Consider the following 21,203-nt stretch of genomic DNA (forward strand, 5'->3'; position numbering starts at 1 on the left):
CTCCCTGGGACCCACGACTCACGGGGGGTCCGGGACACTGCTGGGGTGGGGGGGCTGGGCCTGCACCCCGGCTGGACCCCGTGGAACCGGCACAGAGCTGTGGGGGGCAGCCCTCAGGCCCACCCCAGCCCACACACCACACTGGAGACACCATCTCACACGAGTTTAATGTCCAATGGGAGCAGCTCCGGCGTTTGGGGAATCACAGGCGCAGGGGCTCGCCGGGGGTGCCGGGACAGCGACAGGCAGGGGTCCAGAGCTGCCCACGGCGCCGGCTCAGTGCTGACCTGTGTGGGAAAGCGGGCTCAGCACCGTGTGGCGCAGCCCCCCCAGCCCCTGCAGGCTGGGACACCGGGAGGGCCTGGGTGCCCCGAGGTGTGACCCCCCAAACATGCCATCCACTCCCCATTCTGTCCCCAGAGGTGCCTCCTCTGCCCCCTGGTCTGGCCCGTCCCCATCCCGCTGAGGGTCTCACCATGGGGGGAGCTCGCTGGCTTCTGCCTCGGCCCCACATCTGCAGGGGAAAGCAAGTGACAAGCTGGAGCCAGGGACACCCCGGCATGCTGCAGGACCCGCGCAGCCCCAGCGCGACCACAGCGCAGCCACATGCACAGGGCTGGTCACGGCACGGCCGCCCCCGTGGGCACAGCAGCCCCAGCGCCCTGCGCTGCAATTGGAGCCCTGGGGACAAGCGCAGCAGCCAGACATAGCACGGCACAGCATGGCACAGCATAGCACAGCACAGCACAGCATGGCACAGCATGGCACAGCATGGCAAAGCACGGCACAGCATGGCACAGCATGGCACAGCACAGCACAGCATGGCACAGCATGGCACAGCACGGCACAGCATGGCACAGCACGGCACAGCATGGCACAGCATGGCAGAGGCATGGCACAGCATGGCACAGCACGGCAGAGGATGGCACAGCATGACACAGTACGGCACAGCATGGCAGAGCACAGTAGAGCATGGCACAGCATGGCACAGCACGGCACAGCATGGCAGAGGCATGGCAGAGGCATGGCACAGCATGGCACAGCATGGCAGAGGATGGCACAGCATGGCACAGCATGGCAGAGCACATCACAGCATGGCACAGCACGGCAGAGCATGGCACAGCGTGGTAGGGCACAGCATAGCACAGCATGGCATAGCGAGGCACAGCACGGCACAGCATGGCAGAGGCATGGCACAGCATGGTACAGCATGGCATAGCAAGGCACAGCACGGCACAGCATGGCATAGCGTGGTAGGGCACAGCATGGCACAGCATGGCACAGCATGGCACAGCACAGCATGACATGGCACAGCATGGTAGGGCACAGCATAGCACAGGATGGCATGGTAGGGCACAGCACAGCATGGCAGAGCATGGCACAGCATGGCACAGCACGGCACAGCACGGTAGAGCATGGCAGAGCATGGCATAGCATGGCACAGCATGGCACAGCATGGCAGAGCATGGCACAGCACGGCACAGCATGGCAGAGCACGGCACAGCATGGCAGAGCACGGCAGAGCATGGCACAGCATGGCAGAGGCATGGCAGAGGCATGGCACAGCATGGCACAGCACGGCAGAGGATGGCACAGCATGGCACACCACGGCAGAGCATGGCACAGCATGGTAGGGCACAGCATGGCATGGCACAGCGTGGTAGGGCACAGCATAGCACAGCATGGCATAGCGAGGCACAGCACGGCACAGCATGGCAGAGGCATGGCACAGCATGGTACAGCATGGCATAGCAAGGCACAGCACGGCACAGCATGGCATAGCGTGGTAGGGCACAGCATGGCACAGCATGGCACAGCATGGCACAGCACAGCATGACATGGCACAGCATGGTAGGGCACAGCATAGCATAGGATGGCATGGTAGGGCACAGCACAGCATAGCACAGCATGGCACAGCATGGCAGAGCATAGCACAGCATGGCAGAGCATGGCACAGCATGGCAGAGCATGGCACAGCACGGCACGGCATGGCAGAGCACGGCACAGCACGGCACAGCATGGCACAGCATGGCACAGCGTGGCACAGCGTGGCACAGCATGGCACAGCATGGCACAGCATAGCACAGCATGGCACAGCATGGCACAGCGTGGCACAGCACGGCACGGCGGGGTCTCACCTTCCACGGGTTCGGGCGCCTCCAGGCTGTCCAGCCGCTCCTCGTCCCCCGCGGCCTCGCTGCCGTCCCCGGGCCCGTCCCCGTCATCATCACCCAGCGGCTCTGCGGATGGGGACAGGTCAGCCAGGGCTCGCTCTCCTCAGCCTGGGGACACCCCGCGGGGGGGGACACGTGACACAGCGGGACGTGAGCCAGGGGGGACATGGGGCAGCGCTGCCCCCACAGGGTCCCTGGGCAGCGGACGCGGGGCCACACGTCCCATTCCTGTGCAAAGGGGATGCACACCCACGCAGGGCATGAGGTGGTGGTGGGGCTCTGCCTGTGTGAGGGCTGGGCACCCCGGGCAGGCCTGGGGACCCCCTAGGGCACGACAGCGCTTGTCCCAGCGCCGCACCTGTCTGGAACTCGATGGTCCTCAGCATCTCAGCCACATAGTCCACGTTGATGGAGAAGTGGTCCATGTTCTCGTAGCCGGGCTCTGGGCGGCTGCTCATCGACACCTTGGACATGTCCATGATCCTGCGGGCAGGCAGACCCCCCCGGGAGATGCCAGGGTCCGGCACCCACGCGGCTCCTGTGCCCCCAGCCCTCTGCCCCCCATGCCCAGCCCTCTGCCCCCCGGCCCCACTCACTTCTTCAGTAGCTCCTTGGAGTGCTGTGGAGGAAAGCAGGGGGGGTCAATGGAGCAATGGGACCTGAGACCTCATCAACCAGACATCACCCCCATCACAGCACAAGCCGGGGGCAGTCCCACCTCCTTCAAAGTGACCACAGTCCCCTCCCCCTGCCCTGAGGGGCAGCCCCAGCCCCCCGAGGGACCCATGGCCCCACCACACAGCCCTGGGGCAGTCCTAGACCCCTGGAGGGACCTGTCGCCCCTCACAGTGCCCCAGGACAGCCTGGGGACAGCCCCATTTCCCCAGAGGGTCCTGACCCCTTGCACCCCCGTGGCCCCACCAGCACAGACCTGCAGGTACACGGCCATCTGCGGCTCCTCCATGGCCTGGATGGCCGACTCCACCAGCTTGGAGGAGGCCTCCAGGTGGTCTCCGTACTGGCGGATGAGGCCCCGCACGTGCTGCACCTTCTCCTCCTGCTCCCGCGCGATGCTCTGCAGCAGCTCCTTCTTCCGCTCCTCCAGGATGCTGTACAGCGAGTCGAAGCGCAGCCCCAGGTGCTGCTTCTGCCGCCGGCCGTTCTCCTGCAGGAGCACCGGGCTCAGGGGCTGCCACGGTCCTGCCGTGTCCCCACCACGGGCACGTGGCCTCAGGGCTCTGTGCAGTCCCTAGGCCGCCCTGGCCCCCACCTCGATGGTGTGGCAGATCTCCTCCATCTGCGTGATGATGGCCTGGATGCGGTCGTTCCCCGCCACCAGCATGGCGATGCCATCACTGAGCTCGCTCTGGGAGGGAGTGGGATGAGTGTGAGGGCCGGTTGGGTGGGCAGCCCGCCAGCCCCTGCGACCCCCCCTCCAAGGGCACCCACCTTCTGACGCTGGTAGACGGTGGGCAGCGGTGCGACCTCGCAGTCCTTGTGCGCCCCAAAGACCTTGCAGAGGGAGCAGGTGGGCGCCTCGCAGCGCAGGCAGTAGATGTTGATCCGCTCGTCCTCGTGCTCCTCGCACATGAGGTGCTGCTCGGCCTTGGCGTGCAGGGGCCTGCGGGGGTCGGGCAGCGCTGCCCACTGGTGGGTCTGGATCCCACGGACACCCCCGGTCTCCAGGGACACCCCTGGTCCCAGAGACACCACGGACCCCAGGGACATCCCTGACCCCAGGGACACTCCAGCCCTCCCCAGGGACAACTATGACCCCAGGGACACCCGCGGCCCCCAAGGGACACCCCCGGCCCCAGGGGAACCTCCGACCCCCAGAGAAACCTCCAACCCCCAGGGACACCCCCACCCCAGAGACACCCCTGGCCCTCCAGGGACACCGCCAGCCCCTCGTGGTCCCTGTTACCCCCACGGTCCAGATGGGCTCCCGCCCCCAGCTCTGCGCTTGCAGCCCCCCCACCCCGTCGTGGGATCCCCGTCACCCCCGAGGCTCGCTCCCCCGTGGAGTCCCCGCTGCCGCCGTGGGGTGTCCGCACCTGGCCGACTCCTGCTTGTAGATGTCGATGATGTTCTCCACCAGCAGGTTCCGCTGCAGCCCGTACACGCCGTGCCGGTCCAGCACCACCTCGTGGCGGCACGACGGGCAGCGGAACCGGCCGCCCGACGGGACCGCGCTGGAGCCCCGCGACTGCCACAGCGGGTTGGAGGCCTGGGGGGGCGGCGGGTCACGGCCGCGGAACCCCCGCAGCCCCCCAGGAGCCCCCTCCACGGCTCCGCCGCCGGGATCCCGCGGGGCCCTCCCCCCCCGGCCGTGTGCCCCGAATCCCCCGCGCGGGCACGGGCATGGAAACGGGCACGGACACGGACATGGACACGGACACGGACACGGACTCGGGCACAGACACGGACACGGGCACAGACACGACTCCCCCACTCGACGCGAGCGGGCAGCCCCCACCGCGCCGGGAGCGGCTCGTCCCGGGGTCCCGGCGGCTCGTCCCGGGGCCAGGACTGGCTCCCGCCCCCGCGGCGGCCGCGGGCCGGTGCGGGCGCACCTGGAAGACGTCGTTGGCGCACTTGCGGCAGAGGTTGTGCTGGCAGGGCAGGATGACCACGGGCTTGGTGAACATCTCCAGGCAGATGGGGCAGATGAGCTGCTTCTCCAGGCTCTCCATGCTCCGCGCCTCCGCCAGCAGCGGCTTCAGCCCCACCGCGAAGTTCATCGCCGCGGTCCCGGCCCGGCCCGGCCCGGCTCTGCCCAGCACGGCCCCGCTCCGGCTCCGGCCCCGGCCGCCCGGTGCCCGCTCTGCCCCGGCCCCGGCCTCGGCCCCGCTGAGCGCCGCGCTAATTTTAGCCGCCCCCGCCCCGCCGGGGCCGCCGCAGCTGTCGGCGGCGTCGGGTGACACTGAGTCACGGCGCCGCGCTCAGCGGGGCCCCACCGGCGCCCCCGGCCCCACGACCCGGCCACGCTGACCCCCGGGACCCGCTGACCCCCGGGACCGGCTGACCCCTAGGGACCGGCTGACCCCCGGAGCCTGGATGACCCCGCAGGACTGGCTGACCCCCTGGAACCAGTGGACCCCTGGGGACTGGCTGACCCCCGGGACCAGCAGCCCAAGTGGGCTTGGGCAGGTGGCCGGGGCAGCAGGGGCTGAGGCTCACACCACCCCCCCGGGGGGACCTCCCCCCATGCCCATCCCATCCCATCCCATCCCATCCCAAACCACCCCTGAGCCCTCGACCTGGTCAGAGCCCCGTTCCCCCGGGATGAGCAGCGCTGCTCCAGGGGCTCCACAGGGCTCCCCCACCACCTGCTGCCTGGGGAGGACGAGGGGCTGGGACCCCATCCCACCAGAGCCTGGGTGGCCGGGGCAGGTGGGTGCGGAGTCTGCAGAGCCGGGATGGAGCAGGGCCTGGCAGGGCAGTGCTGCTGGGCTCTCTCGCAGGCAGTGGGCACAGGCCAGGGTCACCCAGGCCCCACGGACCCCGTCCAGCGCCAGCCCCCCAAACAACAGCGTGGAAGGGTGCCCGGGAGGGACAGTGCCAGGAACATCCCCATCCTGCTGCTCACCTCGACACTCTGGCTATATTTAGGGAGTGAGACAGAGCCTGTGCAGCTGCAAACAGAGGCTGCTGCCTGGGCAGTGGGAAGGAAGGGCCAAAGGATCACTGCGTCCCCTTTGTCCCTCTGCTCCCTGTGATGCGGTGGCACCGTCCAGCCCTGCCACATCTCCCGAGAGAGCAGGGCAGGAGCCGGGCAGTGTGGCTGGCTGGGAGCAGGGCTCAGGGGCAGCACGTCACAGCAGGACCGTCACACTGAGCCATCAGCCAGAACACCGGGCGGGAAGCGCCCCAGGGCCAAGTGAACTGCTCCCCAGGGGTGCACTGCACGCAGCACAGCGACAAGGACGGGGCTGCGCAGCACGTCAGCAGCAGGAGTGGGGACAGGCCCTGCGGCCACCCCAGCAGGACCAGGGTGCTCAGCCAGGCTGCTGCTGCCCCGCACAGCGTAGCAGTGATGGGGAAGCACAGCCCATGGGAGCCAGCCCTGTCCCAGGAAGGTGACAGGAGACACAGTGATGTTCACCTCTGCGAGGAAGCAACCCCTGACCAGCCACAACCCACTGGTGGGGGCTGTGAGTGAGGCCCCACTGCAGCACAGGTCTTATGAGAAGTGGCTGAGGGACCTGGGGGTTCAGCTGGAGAACAGGAGCTGAGGGGAGACCTTCTGATCTCTGACCTGCCTGAAAGGAGCTTGGAGCCAGGGGGGTCGGGCTCTGCTCCCCAGGAACAAGCGCCAGGAGCAGAGGAAACGGCCTCGAGTTGCCCAGGGGAGGTTGAGGTTGGATGTGGGAACAATTTCTTCCCCAAAGGGCTGTGGGGCATTGGAACAGGCTGCCCAGGGCAGTGCTGGAGTCACCGTCCCCAGGGGTGTTTAAAAGGTGTTTAGACAAGGTTCGAGGGACATGGTTTGGTTCTAGAGTTGGTTGGGTTATGGCTGGACAGGATGATCCTGAAGGTCTCTTCCAACTCAAATAATTCTGTGAACCTCTACTCCACACTCCACCCGGCCCACGCCACGGGACCCCCGGCCCCCCAGCACAGGCAGCACCAGGCACAGGCCCGTCTCGCTGCGGAGCGTTCGGCAGCCCCTGCTGAGACAGACACCACACGGAAACGCGCTCCCCTCCTCTCATCCTTTAATGGTGCCCATAAAACCTGTACAAACCCAAGGAAAGCGCCTGTCCTGGGCCCAGCCCTGCAGGGAACCTGCCAGCAGTGAGCGTGGGGTGCAGCCAGTGCCCCAGGGCCATGGCAGGGCAGAGAGGGATGGGGCACAGCAGGTGTCACCCCCATCCCACGAGCAGTGTTTGGCACCCAGCACCCATCAGGAGGATCCCCGCGAGGGCGGGCAGCGGGCTCAGCCCAGCCCCGGAGGTTACAGTGCTAGCGGTCTTGGAAACGCTCGGCTCCCTCTTGGGAGATGCGGAGCTTGGCCCGGAGAGGTCCCCGCTCGGGCCGGCTGCCGGTGCCACATGGGGGCACCGCGGTGGGCCAGGCACCGGGGACGGGGCGCAGCAGCGGGGGGTTCGGGCCACCCCCACCACCAGTGCTGGGAGACAAGGGCATCGCCCTGGAGCTGCTCGAGCAGGGGCGGAACAGCCTCTGCAGTGATGCTGGCCAAATTAACCTGAGATTCTAGCCACCCTGAGGCTGGAGAGCCAACACGGGCGGCACGACGGGGGTCCCGGAAAGTGACAGTCCCAAAGGAGGATCCCTGCGCGGCGACCTGAGGGAGCCGCAGGGACCGAAGTCAGCCTCAGGCATCGGTCCTGGCGCTGACAGACGGCAAGGGCTCCGCAGCGGCTGGCGGGGGCTGCGCCACAATGGGTGGATCTGGAAAAGAAGAGCTGCAGGTGAGCGGCTCAGGCCCGTCCCACGGTGCCGGCGAGTGGGATCTGGCACGTCCCAACGCCCCACAAAGGCTCCCCGGACCAAAGCTCCCAACCTCTCGCCAGCACACAGCCATGCAGCCGTGTCCCCCACCCCACGGAAACCTGCAAAAGTGACCCAGTGGCAGCCCCCACAGGGACCAGTGTGCCCAGCACCCAGGGAACGAAGCCAGCCTGGCGCACGCTGCTGGTGTCCCAGAGAGCATGGGCCCAAGTGTCTCTCAGTCACAGACTCTTGCAGGGGCCTCAGGGAAAATGAGGAAGGAGAAGGTGCCCCCATGGTCTGTGCGGTGGTTCCCTCCACCAGCCCCAGTCGGGATGGGAAACACCGAGCGCTGGCTGTTGAGCAACAGATGCAGCTAAGTCAGGTCTGAGCCCCAAGCCAGAGCTTCAACCCCCAGGCAAGACGAGACAGGGGGCCTGCGGGGGTCGGGCAGCACTGCCCACTGGTGGGTCTGGATCCCACGGACACCCCCAGCCTCCAGGGACACCCCTGGTCCCAGAGACACCACAGACCCCAGGGACCCCATGACCCCAGGGACACCCCTGACCCCAGGGACCCCAAGGACACCTCTGACCCCAGGGACACCCCTGACCCCAGGGACACCATGGACCCCAGGGACACCCCTGACCGAGGGACACCGCAGACCCCAGGGACACCGCAGACCCCAGGGACACTCCTGACCCCAGGGACACCCCTGACCCCAGGGACAACTCTGACCCCAGGGACAACTCTGACCCCAGGGACACCCGCGGCCCCCAAGGGACACCCCCCACCCCCCGGAGCCCCCACAAAGCCAGGTGGCCTCAGCCCGACTCACCGCTGTCCTCCGCGCGCATCTGCGCCTCCAGGTCCTTGGGGTCGACGTACTTGTAGGACTCGTCCTCCCTGGGCGGGCCGCACGCCCCGCAGCAGAAGCAGCAGCAGCAGCAGCAGCAGCAGCAGGTGAGCGCACCGCAGCACAGAGCCAGGGCCTGCGGGGGGGCGGGACGGCCCCGGTGAGCCCACCCGAGCCCCGCCCGGCCGGACCCCCGTCCCGCGGCCCCCGCAACGCCCCGCGCCGCCCGGGCAGCGCTCAGCTCACCCGGAACCACCACTTGGACAGGAGGAAATAGTGCTTGACGGCATCGTCCCCGAACTGCTCGGCCACGTAGAGCCCCAGCGAGCCGTACTGGTCGTACAGCCGGCGCTTCTCCTGGTCGCTCAGCGTGGCGTGGGCGCTGTTGATCTCCTTGAAGCGCTCGGCGGCCTCCGGGTCATCGGGGTTCTTGTCCGGGTGGTACTTGAGCGCCAGCTTCCTGCGGGACACGGGCCGTGGGACGGGCCGCCCCGCGCCCACCCCGCACCGCCCCCGCGCCGCCTGCCCCCCCCGCCCCGCCCTGCGCCCCTCCGCACCGATAGGCCTTCTTGATCTCCTCGGGGGAGCTGCCCTTCTGCAGCCCCAGGACGCGGTACAGGCTCTCCCCGACCCGGGACAGCTTCCGCTGCGGCCGCCCGGCCTCCGCCATGGCGCCCCGGGACGGCGGCACCGACCGCCCCGACCGCCCCGACCCTGCGGCACCGACCGCCCCGACCGCCCCGGCCCGGCCCGGCACAGCCCGGCACAGCCCGGCCCTGCCCGCCGCTCTGCGCACGCGCCGGCACGAACGGCCCCCCCGCCGCACCGGACGGGTGGCAGCCGTGTCACAGTCCCGCACGGGGACAGCCCGCACGGGGACAGCCCCAGCACAGTGACCGGCCCCCCCATGGCGACACCCCAACCACGCACCCTGAACCCCCGGTACACGGTGGCACCCCCAGCAGGAAGCGTCACCCTTACCCCTCCCACATGCACATGGTGACATCCTTATCACACAACCCCCCCCACAGTGACACCCCAGCACACACCCCTATATACGTGGTGACACCCCCAGCACACAGCCCTGCAGACAGCGACACCCCAGCACACACCCCCACATGCACAGTGACACCCCCAGCACACACCCCCACATGCATGGTGACACCTCCAGCACACAGCCCTGCAGACAGTGACACTCCAGCACACAGCCCTGCAGACAGTGACACCCCAGCACACACCCCACATGCATGGTGACACCCCCAGCACACAGCCCTGCAGACAGTGACACCCCAGCACACACCCCACATGCACAGTGACACCCCCAGCACACAGCCCTGCAGACAGCGACACCCCAGCACACACCCCCACATGCACGGTGACACCCCCAGCACACAGCCCTGCAGACAGTGACACCCCCACATGCACGGTGACACCCCCAGCACACAGCTCTGCAGACAGTGACACCGCAGCACACACCCTCACATACATGGTGACACCCCCATCCCACATGCACGGTGACATCCCCAGCACACCCCCCCCCAGTATGAAGTGTCATCCTTACCACTCCCACCCACACACAGTGACACCCCCATAGCTGTGCAGCGTCCCCCACCCGTCCATGTCCCCACCCAGAGGCAGCAGCCGGGGGTCACGCTGCTCCTTTATTGGGTACAAAACAAGGCAGCGGGGGCAGCGGGGAGGGGGCAGCGGATCCTCTGCAGCCGGCACGGGGGGGCACGGGCCAGGCCCCGGACCCCCACCCCGCTCCGGAGCCGCTGCTGCTCCCGTTCCCCGAGCGGGAGGCAAAGCTGCTGCTGCCCCTTCAAAGAACCTGAGCGACAAGGGCAGCAGTGGGGGGGCAGCCCCGGCCCCCTCACCCCCCCAGAGATGCTGGGCACTGGGGATGGCCCCGCAGAGCTGGGACAGCACCGGGACAACGTTTGAATATCAAACCCTCCTGGCAGCACGGGGCGGGGAGCTAAGGCAGCCCCTGCCCTCCCTGCGCCAGCCCGGAGCCCCCTCGGGCCCCCGTGGGGACAGGGAGGGGATGGAGTGTCAGATCGGTGGGGACAAGGTGGTTCCTTGAGGAGATCCCCAATCCCTGATGTTTTTCAAGTAGCTGGGCTGCCCCGCGGGAGAGCCAGGTGGGCAGCTGCTCAAAATAAATACGAATAAATACAGATTCCAGCAAGGGCGCCTGCCCGGCCCCCCAGCCAGGGCCCGGAGGGAGCGTCGAGGGCACCGCACCCCGTCCCCTCCTCCCCAGGGACGAGGGTGACCGGCCCCTCGGGGTCACGCCTTGGGGAGAACACTCCCCACTCCGGCGGGCTGCCACCCCTCCTCGGGGGGGACAATGGGCCCCCCGGCGGCTGTTCCTGCGAGGCAGAGGGTGGCAGCGAGGGGCTCGTCCTGCGGGCAGGACCATGCCGGGGGGTGGGCACGGGGATCCCCTCCTGGGGGCAGGGGCCGGCTCCAGGGCCAGCCCGGCCGGTGGCTCCGTGGCCAGCCAGCTCAGCAGTCCATGCCGTCGCTCTCACACCAGGCAGAAGGGCCGTCAGTGCCAAAGTATCTGTCCCCAAAGTTACCTGTAGGATGAGGGGACAGAGTGAGGCGATGGCAGCGCCAGCCCCACTGCAGTTCCCTCCCAGCGTGGCCGTGGGGCACCCCAGGGTGAGGGGCTGGGGGCCCGGCCGGTGCCCTTGTCCGCCCTCACCGATGCCCGGGATGATGTGGAACTCTTCGTTGATCCTCTTGTCCACGGCGGTGGTGATGATGCGGACGCGGGGAAAGGCATAGGCCACGGAATGCACCCCCATCTCCGCCATCAGCAGCGACAGCAGGAAGATCCTGTCCTCCTGCACGTCGTGGTCCTGCAGGACGCTGAGCCGTCAGAGCCTGGCCGGCGCCGGCAGAGCCGCGCACCCCCGCCCCGGCGCCCGCAGCCCCCCGCCCTCACCAGCAGCACGCGCACGGCCATCATGGCCGCGGCCCCGGTGGACACGGTGCTGTCCATGAGGATGACGTAGTCCTCGCTGATTTCCTTGGGCAGGCGCAGGTAGTGGAGCTGTGGAGGGAAGGAGAGCTGATGGACCATCCTGCGGTGCCAGCAGCTCCGTGCCGGGGCAGGACGGGCCGCTGACCTCGGGCTCGCCCGTGTCCAGGTTGGTCTGGATGAGGATCTTGCCCAGGCGGATGTCCTTGCACACGGCCGTGAGCGCCTGCTCCATGGTCTCCCCTGCGCGCAGGATGGACACGCCTGTGATCTGCGGAAGGGACGGGGACACGTTTGCCTCTCTGGGGAGCTCCCCAGGCTCCGGCAAGGCCTCACGGTGCTTGCCCTTGTGCTGCGGGAGGGGGAACAAGCCCCACCGAGCAGCTCGTTTGCACAGGCAGAGACCCCGGGAGCCACCGGCCCGAGGTGGGGCAGCCACGTGCTCGTGGGGAGAAAGGGACCAGCACGACATCTCACCCTCTGCCTGTGGAACCGCTTCCCTTCGTACGTTGTCCCCTGCGGCGTCTCCACAGTGACCGACTGCAGAAAGGGGGGCGAAGGGGGCGGATGGAGCAGGCCCTGCCTGTTTGGGGCCAGGAGGGGGGACGGGGCCGTACCGCGGGGCGGTCGCTCACCTTCAGCGGCAGGAAGGAGAGGGCATGTTCAATCAACAGCCTCATCAGGCGCTTGGAGTAGAAGATGAATTCGTCCCTGGTCGTGTCCTTGTTCCTGTTGAGGGAGGACACGTGTGAGACGAGAGCAGAGCCCCCGTGCCACCTGCAAACGGGGCTCCAGAGACCGGCCGGCACGGACACAGCAGCCTGTGCGGACAATTACTGATTGTTAGTGTAACCCAGGGCTGGGGCGCTGCCTAGAAAAGACCACACGGTCAAGAAATGTGGTGGATTCCCCTGCAAGGGGGACATGAAGCCCGTCGCAGGTCACTGGGACGGGACAGTGAAAGGATGCCATGTGAGCCTGCTCCATCCTCCTGGGGACACAGGGACAGTTCAGAGCTGCCCCTGCAGGCTGGCAAAGTGAATAAACCAGCTGCAAATGGAGGGGTGAGCAAAACATCCACAGCCTGACCATGAGCAGAGAGAAGTGAGCGCGGAGGCACCGCGGTCCCCGCGCTGAGCACCAGCGCTAATCACCGCTGAGCCCCTGCGCGAAGATTTGCAGGGCTGGAGGTTTAGGGTGTAACTGCTGACTGCACGGAAAGAGCCCGGAGCACAACGGGGGGAGCGGCACAACGTCACGCAGCACCAGCGGCGCTTGGGGCAACAGCAGCTCGGGAGGGAGCAGCAAGTGTTGTGCACGGGCCCCATCAGCGGAGCATGGGGAGGAATGCGAGCATGCCCAGGACAGACCCCAGCACGGCCGGACAGACCCTGACACGGCGGCACAGACCCCGGTGGGACAGACCGCTGGCTCTGGCAGCACCGCAAGGTGGAAGAGACCAGACTGCACCACGGCCAAGAGCAGCTGGGCGACCCGACACCCATCATGGAAAACATCTCAGCCCATAATGGAAAACATCTCACATGTTCCCATCTCCTCTCCATTTCTGTACCGAGGTAGAGACAAACTCCTGCCAGGAGCCAGGCAGAGCCTGAAATACCTGGTGTTATCACCAACGTCTCGCTATACTCCTCGCGGTCTGTGGTGGCGTTGGCAAAAGAACAAGCAGCACATTGTAATGTAAGTGCCATTTTACTGGACAACCATCAAGACCGAGCTTCTGGCCGCCCGGCAGAGCAATAACCAGGAGGCAGCCGGACACCGAAGGACTGTGCGTAACGAGACGGGGCAGGAATCTGTTTTCTTGGCGGTGAGCGGTGTCTGAGGCCGTGCAGCCTGCACATAGCCCCGGTGTTTTCTGGAGAACGTAAGGAACAAAGGAACCCTGCAGACATGTGCCAGTTGCCAGATGGAAGAGGTGGGACTGGCAAGAGTCCAGAAGAGGCAGAAGGATACCGAATATTTTTACTCTGTATTTTAGGACATCATCTGCCACTTCTCACATCACGCCACGATGACAGACAGCCCCGCCAACAGCGCGGGGAGACGGATAAACAGTCAATAATATCCCGAGATGCTTGTGCAGCCAGAGCTGGGCGGCTCGTGCCCCAGAGCTCTGCGGTGAGCGGAACACTCGGCCAACGGGGACAGCTCCAGCGAGCCTGGGGACAGCGGGGACCCCCCGAGGAGTCAGAACATCAGGTCTGGGCTGCAAGAACCAGGTGCCCGGCCAACGAGCTCTGCAGCGCGGGCTGTCAGCATGCACACTCACCCACGGCGGCATTCAGCCCCGCGCTGCCACGGGTGGGACTCACCCCCACGGGTGGGACTCACCCACACACTGTCAGGGGTGGGACTCACCCCCACGGGTGGGATTCACCCCCACACTGCCAGGGGTGGGACTCACCCCCAGGGGTGGGATTCACCCCTGCACTGCCAGAGGTGGGACTCACCCCACGGGTGGGATTCACCCACACACTGCAAAGGGTGGGACTCACCCCCATGGGTGGGATTCACCCCCAAACTGCCAGGGGTGGGACTCACCCCATGGGTGGGATTCACCCACACACTGCAAAGGGTGGGATTCATCCCCACACTTGCCCATGGGTGTGATTCACCCCCACACTTGCCCACGGGTGGGACTCCTCCACAGGTGGGATTCACCCCCATGGTCCCCCATGGGTGGGATTCACCAACAAGCTCCCCCATGGGTGTGATTCACTCCCACACTTGCCCATGGGTGCGATTCACCCCCACGCTTGCCCACGGGTGGGATTCCCCCCAAGATGGGATTCCCCCCATGGTCCCCCAGCTCGGGGAAGTCGGGCCAAGCTCCAGGCGTGCAGCCCGGCACCACGAGCGGCCTCTCGCAGTGACACTGGTGACAAGCCGTGCACCGGCCATCAGCCCCGGCGCTGCTCTGCCATGGACAGCCCATTGTTCACCCCCTGTCCCAGGGGGGACAGGCCCATGGGTGCTGCCGCAGGGGCAGGTTTCCCTGTAGCCGTCCTGGGGATGGAGGAACACCGTCAGTCCCTGCACCAAAGCCCCAGCGCGCCTCCCTTTTTGTGCATGGGTGAAGACACCGAGAAACTTCTCACCCAGGGGACAAGCAAGAGATGCGAAGGGAAGGGGGGGCTGCTTGGAAGGGCAGCCCTCACCCCCCCACAGCGGCTGAGGACCCTCCCCATGGTGCTGAACACTGGCCCAGGCTGCCCAGGGGGTTGTGGAGTCTCCTTCTGTGCAGACATTCCAACCCGCCTGGACACCTTCCTGTGTAACCTCATCTGGGTGTTCCTGCTCCATGGGGGGATTGCACTGGATGAGCTTTACAGGGCCCTCCAACCCCGACATTGTGTGATTCTGTGTGACTCTGTGAACACGTCGCTCTGCCCGTTGCTGATGCACCAACAGCCACACGCTGCAGCGCAGGACGACGTGTCCTGCCAGAGCACAAAGTCCAAGGGCTCAGCCAGAGCAGACTCGCCAGGAGAGGCGGGTGGCCCAGGGGACGGCCCACGACCTTCCCCAGTGGGTGGTACCCGGTGGCAGCGGTGGAAAGGAACCGCTGCCCCTGCGGCAAAGGGAGCCCAAGGTGCCTCGGGGATGTTGGGGCAGGAAGGGCTGCTTGGGTGCTGCAGCGTCCTGATGTGTGGCACGGAATCACAGAATGTCCTGAGCCAGAAGGACCCACAGGATCATGGAGTCCAACTCCTGCACAGGACACCCCACAGGTCACTCCATGTGTCTGGGGACGGTGTCCAGTCTCTTGTTGAACACTGTCAGGTTGGGGCCGTGACACCTCCCTGGGAGCCTGTTCAGTGTCCAGCACCTCTGGGGAAGAACCTTTTCCTCATGTCCCACTGGCACATCTGCTGCCACTGACTTTGGAGATCTATACCTGATACCAAAGCATCTTGTAAGTTGGAAGATACGATTCATACCCTTATTACCCTGCCCATGATGAATAAAATAATTCAGCCAGACTATTTTTCAGTTTCTGCCTCTCCGCAATAACAGAAAATCCCTCTGGAAACCACTTCTCCCGAGATGCCAAGCCTGGATGTGTACAGCTGTACTCAGCGAGACGCTCATCTGCTGCCACAGCGCCACGTTCCAGCAGGGCCCTCGCAGACAGACGGCTGGAGCTCGAGGAGCCTCCGGTGCTGAGCAGCAGTGAAATGCCGTTGGCTGGCAGCGGCTGCGGACGGCAGGACGGACAGAGGGATGCGGAGGGGAAACGCTGGCTCACGGCTCTGGCACAGCCACAGGGTTTGGTGTGCCAGGGCACCGGAAAGGCAGCGCCGGGGAAACACGGCTCCCCGCAAGGGATGACGATGAGAGACCAGATTTGCCAGGACACAGTAACGTCAGGCACAGGGCTGCGGGAAGCTTGGCGAAGGGTGCGCGTTTTATCCCCCCAGGCAGCTCCAGCATTTCTGGAGCAGGGGAAGCCCAGAGGGTCACACATGAGGAGCATCAACAATTCCACACCGCAGCGAAGTCACGGGCGCTGCCAAATATCACCTACAGGCACCAGCAACACCAGCTGCCTTGCTGTCACCAAACACAGAAACTTTCTGCCGGGAGAGCTGCTCGGCTCGGGGACGTCGGCGACAGCGCTGCCGCAGTCCCCGTGCATTCCCGGGCTGTGGCAGGATTTGAGGGGGTGGCTGACAGGCCAAGTCAACGCCCCTTCATAAACGTGGTATTTTTCATTTACCATCTGGAAGAGGCAAAGTCCGCCCCCCCCAGCCCTGCCGCTCGCGTCCTTACAGCGACCAAGCTCCGCGGCACCGCCGGCCCCGGCACAGCCTGCCGGGGTCATCCCCTCCCGCCCCGGAACAAACTCCTAAGTCTAAGCAGATTAAGGTTATTAGACGCTTGTGGCATGAAGACGAAGGCACAACGGGCTATTCCTGGCCAGCAAAGGGATGCAGACTTCAAGGAGGAAGATGGATCCAGTCCTCGTTCCCCAAGAGCAGCGCACGGCGGCGTCACGGCGCTGGCTCTGCCGAGGGAGCGGGAGCAGCCGCAGGTAACAGGACAGCTCGGGCTGCACACAAAGACTCGCATTCTTCTCTCCCTGAGTGACCCCGATAAGGTAAAACTGCTCCTTTTTGAGCAAACAACATTCAGCCTCTGAAGGGCTGTTCCCCCATCGACCAGAGAGCACCAACAGCGGATCAGCTCAAGAAATCCGCTCAGGCTGTGAAGAAGCTGCTGCCAAAGCACTAAAGCAAGAAGATACTGGAGGGACATTGTCATATCTCCTCCAAAGTTGACTCTACGCTAACGCTGCTGTCACCAGGGAAAAAGGGAGCGCTGCCAGGGACTGAAAAGACAAATCGAGTGGCAAAGCCAGGACACAGCAGCCTTGATCCCCTCTGCCAGCTGGCTGTAAAGCCAAGTGCCTCGGGACAGGGACAGCAAGGCCACCTCAGCCCGTGCCGCCAGCTCCTGGGCTGTGCTCCAGCTCAGAGAGCGATAAGCAGCTCCTCTCACGGTGAGAAAAGCCTTCCTGTGGCTCAAAAGTCACCCCGGGCACATGTGCCAAGGTCTTGCCACCAAAAAAGCATCTGTAGGCCAGAGCAGTTCTGCTCTGAGGAAACACCTGCGTCTGAAGCCCTAAAGGCAGAGGAGGGAAAACCAGCACTGGGATTTGCAGTATGATCCTACAGACCAACCCCTCTGTGAGGGACACGGAGGAAACCCCGCAGGAGGCCGGGACCCACCTGATGATGGTGTGCATGCCCCGCACCTGCGGCGTGTTCTCCAGCACGCTCAGCGTCTTCGGCAGCGGCTGCCCTTGGTGGGCAGAGGCCAGAGCCGCCCTGCAACGAGGAAGCAGCGGTCAGAGCAGCACGGCACACGCACACGGAGCCGCCGCGCTGGAGCCCCTGGAGCAGGATGTGTCCCCTGACCTCCTCCCGCAGAGCCCGCTGCATGGGCTGAGCACCAGAAAGAGCTCGGCCTCCCCACCCCAATCCCCAGGAAAGCCCCACATCTGATACCAGGTACGAGATCCCAAAGCAGCAGCATCCCATGAAACTGGGGCAAACCTCCCCCGACCACAAACCGCAGCAGCCCCCGCGCACACCGGGTGCTGCCAGAACTGGGAGCAGCAGCTCTGCATGGGCAACATCTGGCTACGTGCCCTGGGACACACTGGGTCACACTGGGGCACGAGGACCGTCCCAGCGCGGCTGCCTGTGTGGTGTCCCCAAGAACGGGGGGGGCTGTCCAGGGCACCGCTCCCACAGAAAGGAGCAGCCTGGGGGACTTGTGGTGGATGCACTCCGCATTCAGGACACGAACTGAGCTTAGAAAGGGACAGGAGCAGCGCAGGGAGCCAGTCACACGAGCTGCGGTGGGATGGGCCACAGTGAGACAACCCCCAAGGAGCTGCACGGGGGGCAGCCACCGCAGCAGCCACCGCGGCAGCCGAGGAGGAGAAACTATGCCGAGGTGTCCCTCCAAGCAGGACTCGGGCAGGAGTGGGTGCTGGCAGCCCCCCAGTCCAGCACCAGCCCCTCTGTGCCATCACATTCCCACGTACCTGACGGTGATCTCACGCTGGGTGGCAGAGCAGAGTCGTCCCGAGTGGCACAAGGGGAAAGAGAGGACACGCAGTCACCGCACCGGCCTGGCACAGCCACCGGCAGCCCCGGGCCAGCTCCCAGCCCATCTCCTGGGCTAAACCACGGCCGGGCGCAGCAAGGGTGGGCTGCTGGGGGGCAGCCAGCAGTGAGCGGGGTGGGGACAGCGGGGATGGGGAGAGCTGACTGGGACCGAGGAGACAGCACGTGAACAAGGCCAGGCATCGCTCCAGGGGCAGGCACTGCGCCCAGACCCAGCGCCGCTTCCCCACAGCCCGTTTCACGGCTCTGCCTGCCCCGAGAGCTGCACTTTTGTAAAGAGAGCGGTGACAATGAGCCCCTCGAGGTGCCCAAGAGCACGGGGCTGTGAGCAGCTGCACCCTCCCCTCTGCACACAGAGCCCTCCTCTTCCTCGCCCGGCCAGCAGCAGCAGGCAGACCCTCACCTTCTCCAGCTGGCTGTGCACGTGCTGCACGATGAGGTCCAGGGCCACTGAGTTCTCCCCACCTGACGGGACAGCGGAGAAGTGGGATCAGGCAGCGCCGAGCCGAGCTCGGCACAGGGCACCCGCTCCCGACGCTCAAGTCAGGCCCGGCAAAGCCGGCGCGGCCTCACCCCGCGGCACCACGATGTCGGCCACCTGCACGGTGGGCTCGATGTACTGCTCGAAGGCCGGCTTCACGAACTTCTGGTACTGCTTGATGACGCCCACGATGTCGCGCCCACGCTCCATGATGTCGCGTTGCAGCCGCCGCACCAGCCGGATGTCGGAGTCCGTGTCCACAAACACTTTCATGTCCAGGAGCTGGAAAACTGGGAGGGGTGAGCACCCCCTCGGCAGCCCCGTCTCGCTCGCTGCGCCCACGGCCCGGCCAGCAATGACCCCCGCAGCAATGGCACCCAGCGCTGACCCCCAAATCCTCTGACACCGAGGTGCTCTGCCAGCAAGCAGCAGGTGACCCCCCCTCTGCAGCCCCCAGCGGTGGTGAGGGCTGGGCCAGGACAGCATCCCCGCCACCCGCAGCGCAGCTCCGTGCGCCTCCTCCCACGCCATACACCGAGATGGGCCACCGGCCGCATCAGGCAGCGATACCTTCAGCAACTCCTTGTTTGCAAAAGCCAGTATCCCTTCAAACACGATGACGTTGGCTCCATACACCGTTTTCTGCGGGCAGATAAGAGCAGAGCTCGTCCTGCCCCACTCGCATACACTGCAGCAACGCCAACGCTTGGCACACACAGCCCCCCGTGGCTGGGACTCCCCATAACCGTCCCACCTCATCCAACCTTTAAGGGCCCTTAACCCTCACCCTGCACTCGATACCCCAGCCCGGCACCAACCCAGAACCCCGAGCTTTGCTCCAGAACCCCAAACCTCTGCCCAGCGCCCTCCCCCAGCCCCCGCCTCCCTGTGCTCCTCCTCCACACTGCAGCCTGTCCCCAAACCCCGCGCTGACCCCTGCTTCCATGTCCCCGTGCTCCCTCCCCATCCCCACACCCCCAGTTCCCCCAGAGTTACCCCCATACCCAATGGCCCTCAGCCCCTCCCTCCCTCTACCCCACTAGGCCCCACAGTGCCCACCTTCTCTGCTCCTGCCCCACAAGTGTGTCCCCCCTATCCCTTCCCAGGTGCTCCCCCGCAGCATCCAGCCCCCCCGGCGCCTGGCCCGGCTCCCCTGCGGCATCCAGCGCCCCTGCGGCACGCACCCACTCGCGGCGGCGGCTGTGCGTGGTGAAGTCGTACACCGGCACCTTCACGCTCTTGCCCTTCTTGAGCTTGCGGAGGACGCTGACGAGCAGCTCGAAGTCGAAGGCGTCGGGGTGGTCAAAGTTGTAGTCGCTGCGGGCGGCCAGCGCCTGCTGCCCCTCGTCCAGCACCTGCGGGCACCGGCACCGCTCAGCACCACACTGGACCCCAACCCACAGCACCATCACTGCTCAGCACCGTGCCAGCCCCCCAGCGCATGGCCCCCAGCACCACGCTGCCCCCCCCATCCTCACCTTGTAGAAGGAGTCCATGGAGAGCAGCACGACCCAGGGCACGTCCAGCGCCTCGATGATCCGTGTCGCCACGGTTGTCTTGCCAGAGGCGCTGCCGCCGCACAGGCCTGGGGGGAGCGGGTGGTGGCACCGCAGTGGCCATGGTCCAGCTTCGGCTTCGTCATGTCCCCATCTTGGCCCCGGCTCCATCCCTCCTCAGCCCCGGCCCCATGCTTTCCACTGTTCGGGTTCCATCCCTCCGCCCCCAGCTCCATCCCTCCCAAGCCCCGGCTCCATCCATCCCTGCCCGGCTCCATCGCTTCCCGGCCCCGGCTCCATCCCTGCCCGGCCCCGGCTCCATCCCTGCCCGGCTCCATCCCTGCCCGGCTCCATCCCTCCCTGCCCGGCTCCATCCCTCCCTGCCCGGCTCCGTCCCTGCCCGGCTCCATCCCTGCCCGGCTCCGTCCCTCCCTGCCCGGCTCCGTCCCTCCCTGCCCGGCTCCATCCCTGCCCGGCTCCATCCCTCCCTGGCCGGCTCCGTCCCTCCCTGGCCGGCTCCGTCCCTCCCTGGCCGGCTCCGTCCCTCCCCGCCCGGCTCCATCCCTCCCTGCCCGGCTCCGTCCCTCCCTGGCCGGCTCCGTCCCTCCCTGGCCGGCTCCGTCCCTCCCTGGCCGGCTCCGTCGCTGCCGGCGCCGCCGCTCACCGATGACGAAGGCCTCGTCCACGGGCGCGCCGGTCTCGCTGTACCAGGGCGGCCGCCCGGCGGTGTAGATGGTCCGCTTGCTGGTGCGCAGCAGCGGCGGCTCGGGCTGGCACTGGCTGGCGGTTCGGCGCCGCGGGGCCGGGCCCAGGGGCAGCCGGCTGAGCAGCGAGCCCAGCGGGCCGGGGCCGGGGCCCCGCTCGGCGCCCGCCGCGCCCCAGGCTCCGCGCCGCTCCTCCGCGCCCGCCGCCATCTCCCCGCGCCGGGCGGGCCGGCTCGCGGGGGCTGCCGGGACGGGACGCGGCCGCACGAGGCTCCCGGCGGCCCCCGCGGCCCCGCCCCGCCCGGGGCCGGAGCGGCCGGAGCGGCACCGGGACCCCGAGGGCACCGGGACCCCGAGGGCCCCGCGCCCCACACCCGCGGGCCG

The 21,203-nt window shown here is 66.6% G+C and overlaps 3 protein-coding genes across 3 annotated transcripts; all 3 read right to left on the reverse strand.

Annotated features, from left to right (window-relative positions):
• Nucleotides 1-276: 276 nt before the first annotated feature.
• TRIM54 (tripartite motif containing 54) lies at nucleotides 277-4,915 on the reverse strand (the record flags this gene model as incomplete). Its single annotated transcript, XM_080342871.1, has 10 exons — nucleotides 277-287; nucleotides 476-514; nucleotides 2,139-2,240; nucleotides 2,533-2,657; nucleotides 2,771-2,793; nucleotides 3,106-3,339; nucleotides 3,445-3,540; nucleotides 3,624-3,795; nucleotides 4,229-4,401; nucleotides 4,748-4,915. 10 exons carry the CDS (start codon nucleotides 4,913-4,915, stop codon nucleotides 277-279), a joined length of 1,143 nt encoding a protein of 380 aa, XP_080198997.1.
• Nucleotides 4,916-6,883: 1,968 nt separating this feature from the next.
• Nucleotides 6,884-9,219, reverse strand: LOC308039605 (dnaJ homolog subfamily C member 5-like). Its single transcript, XM_080343026.1, has 4 exons — nucleotides 9,042-9,219; nucleotides 8,731-8,944; nucleotides 8,467-8,620; nucleotides 6,884-7,589 (listed from the first exon to the last, which is right to left on the reverse strand). Exons 1-4 carry the CDS (start codon nucleotides 9,152-9,154, stop codon nucleotides 7,513-7,515), a joined length of 558 nt encoding a protein of 185 aa, XP_080199152.1. The 5' UTR covers nucleotides 9,155-9,219; the 3' UTR covers nucleotides 6,884-7,512.
• Nucleotides 9,220-10,940: 1,721 nt separating this feature from the next.
• LOC308039384 (uridine-cytidine kinase-like 1) lies at nucleotides 10,941-21,029 on the reverse strand (the record flags this gene model as incomplete). The annotated part of the gene is made up of 14 exons (XM_080342693.1): nucleotides 10,941-11,069; nucleotides 11,198-11,354; nucleotides 11,441-11,548; nucleotides 11,625-11,747; nucleotides 11,954-12,016; nucleotides 12,112-12,205; nucleotides 17,233-17,331; nucleotides 18,057-18,073; nucleotides 18,542-18,603; nucleotides 18,712-18,901; nucleotides 19,190-19,261; nucleotides 19,804-19,974; nucleotides 20,098-20,204; nucleotides 20,780-21,029. 14 exons carry the CDS (start codon nucleotides 21,027-21,029, stop codon nucleotides 10,996-10,998), a joined length of 1,587 nt encoding a protein of 528 aa, XP_080198819.1. The 3' UTR covers nucleotides 10,941-10,995.
• Nucleotides 21,030-21,203: the final 174 nt, after the last annotated feature.

Source organism: Nesoenas mayeri (genome assembly GCF_963082525.1).
Source record: "Nesoenas mayeri genome assembly, chromosome: 3".
NCBI lineage: Eukaryota > Metazoa > Chordata > Aves > Columbiformes > Columbidae > Nesoenas > Nesoenas mayeri.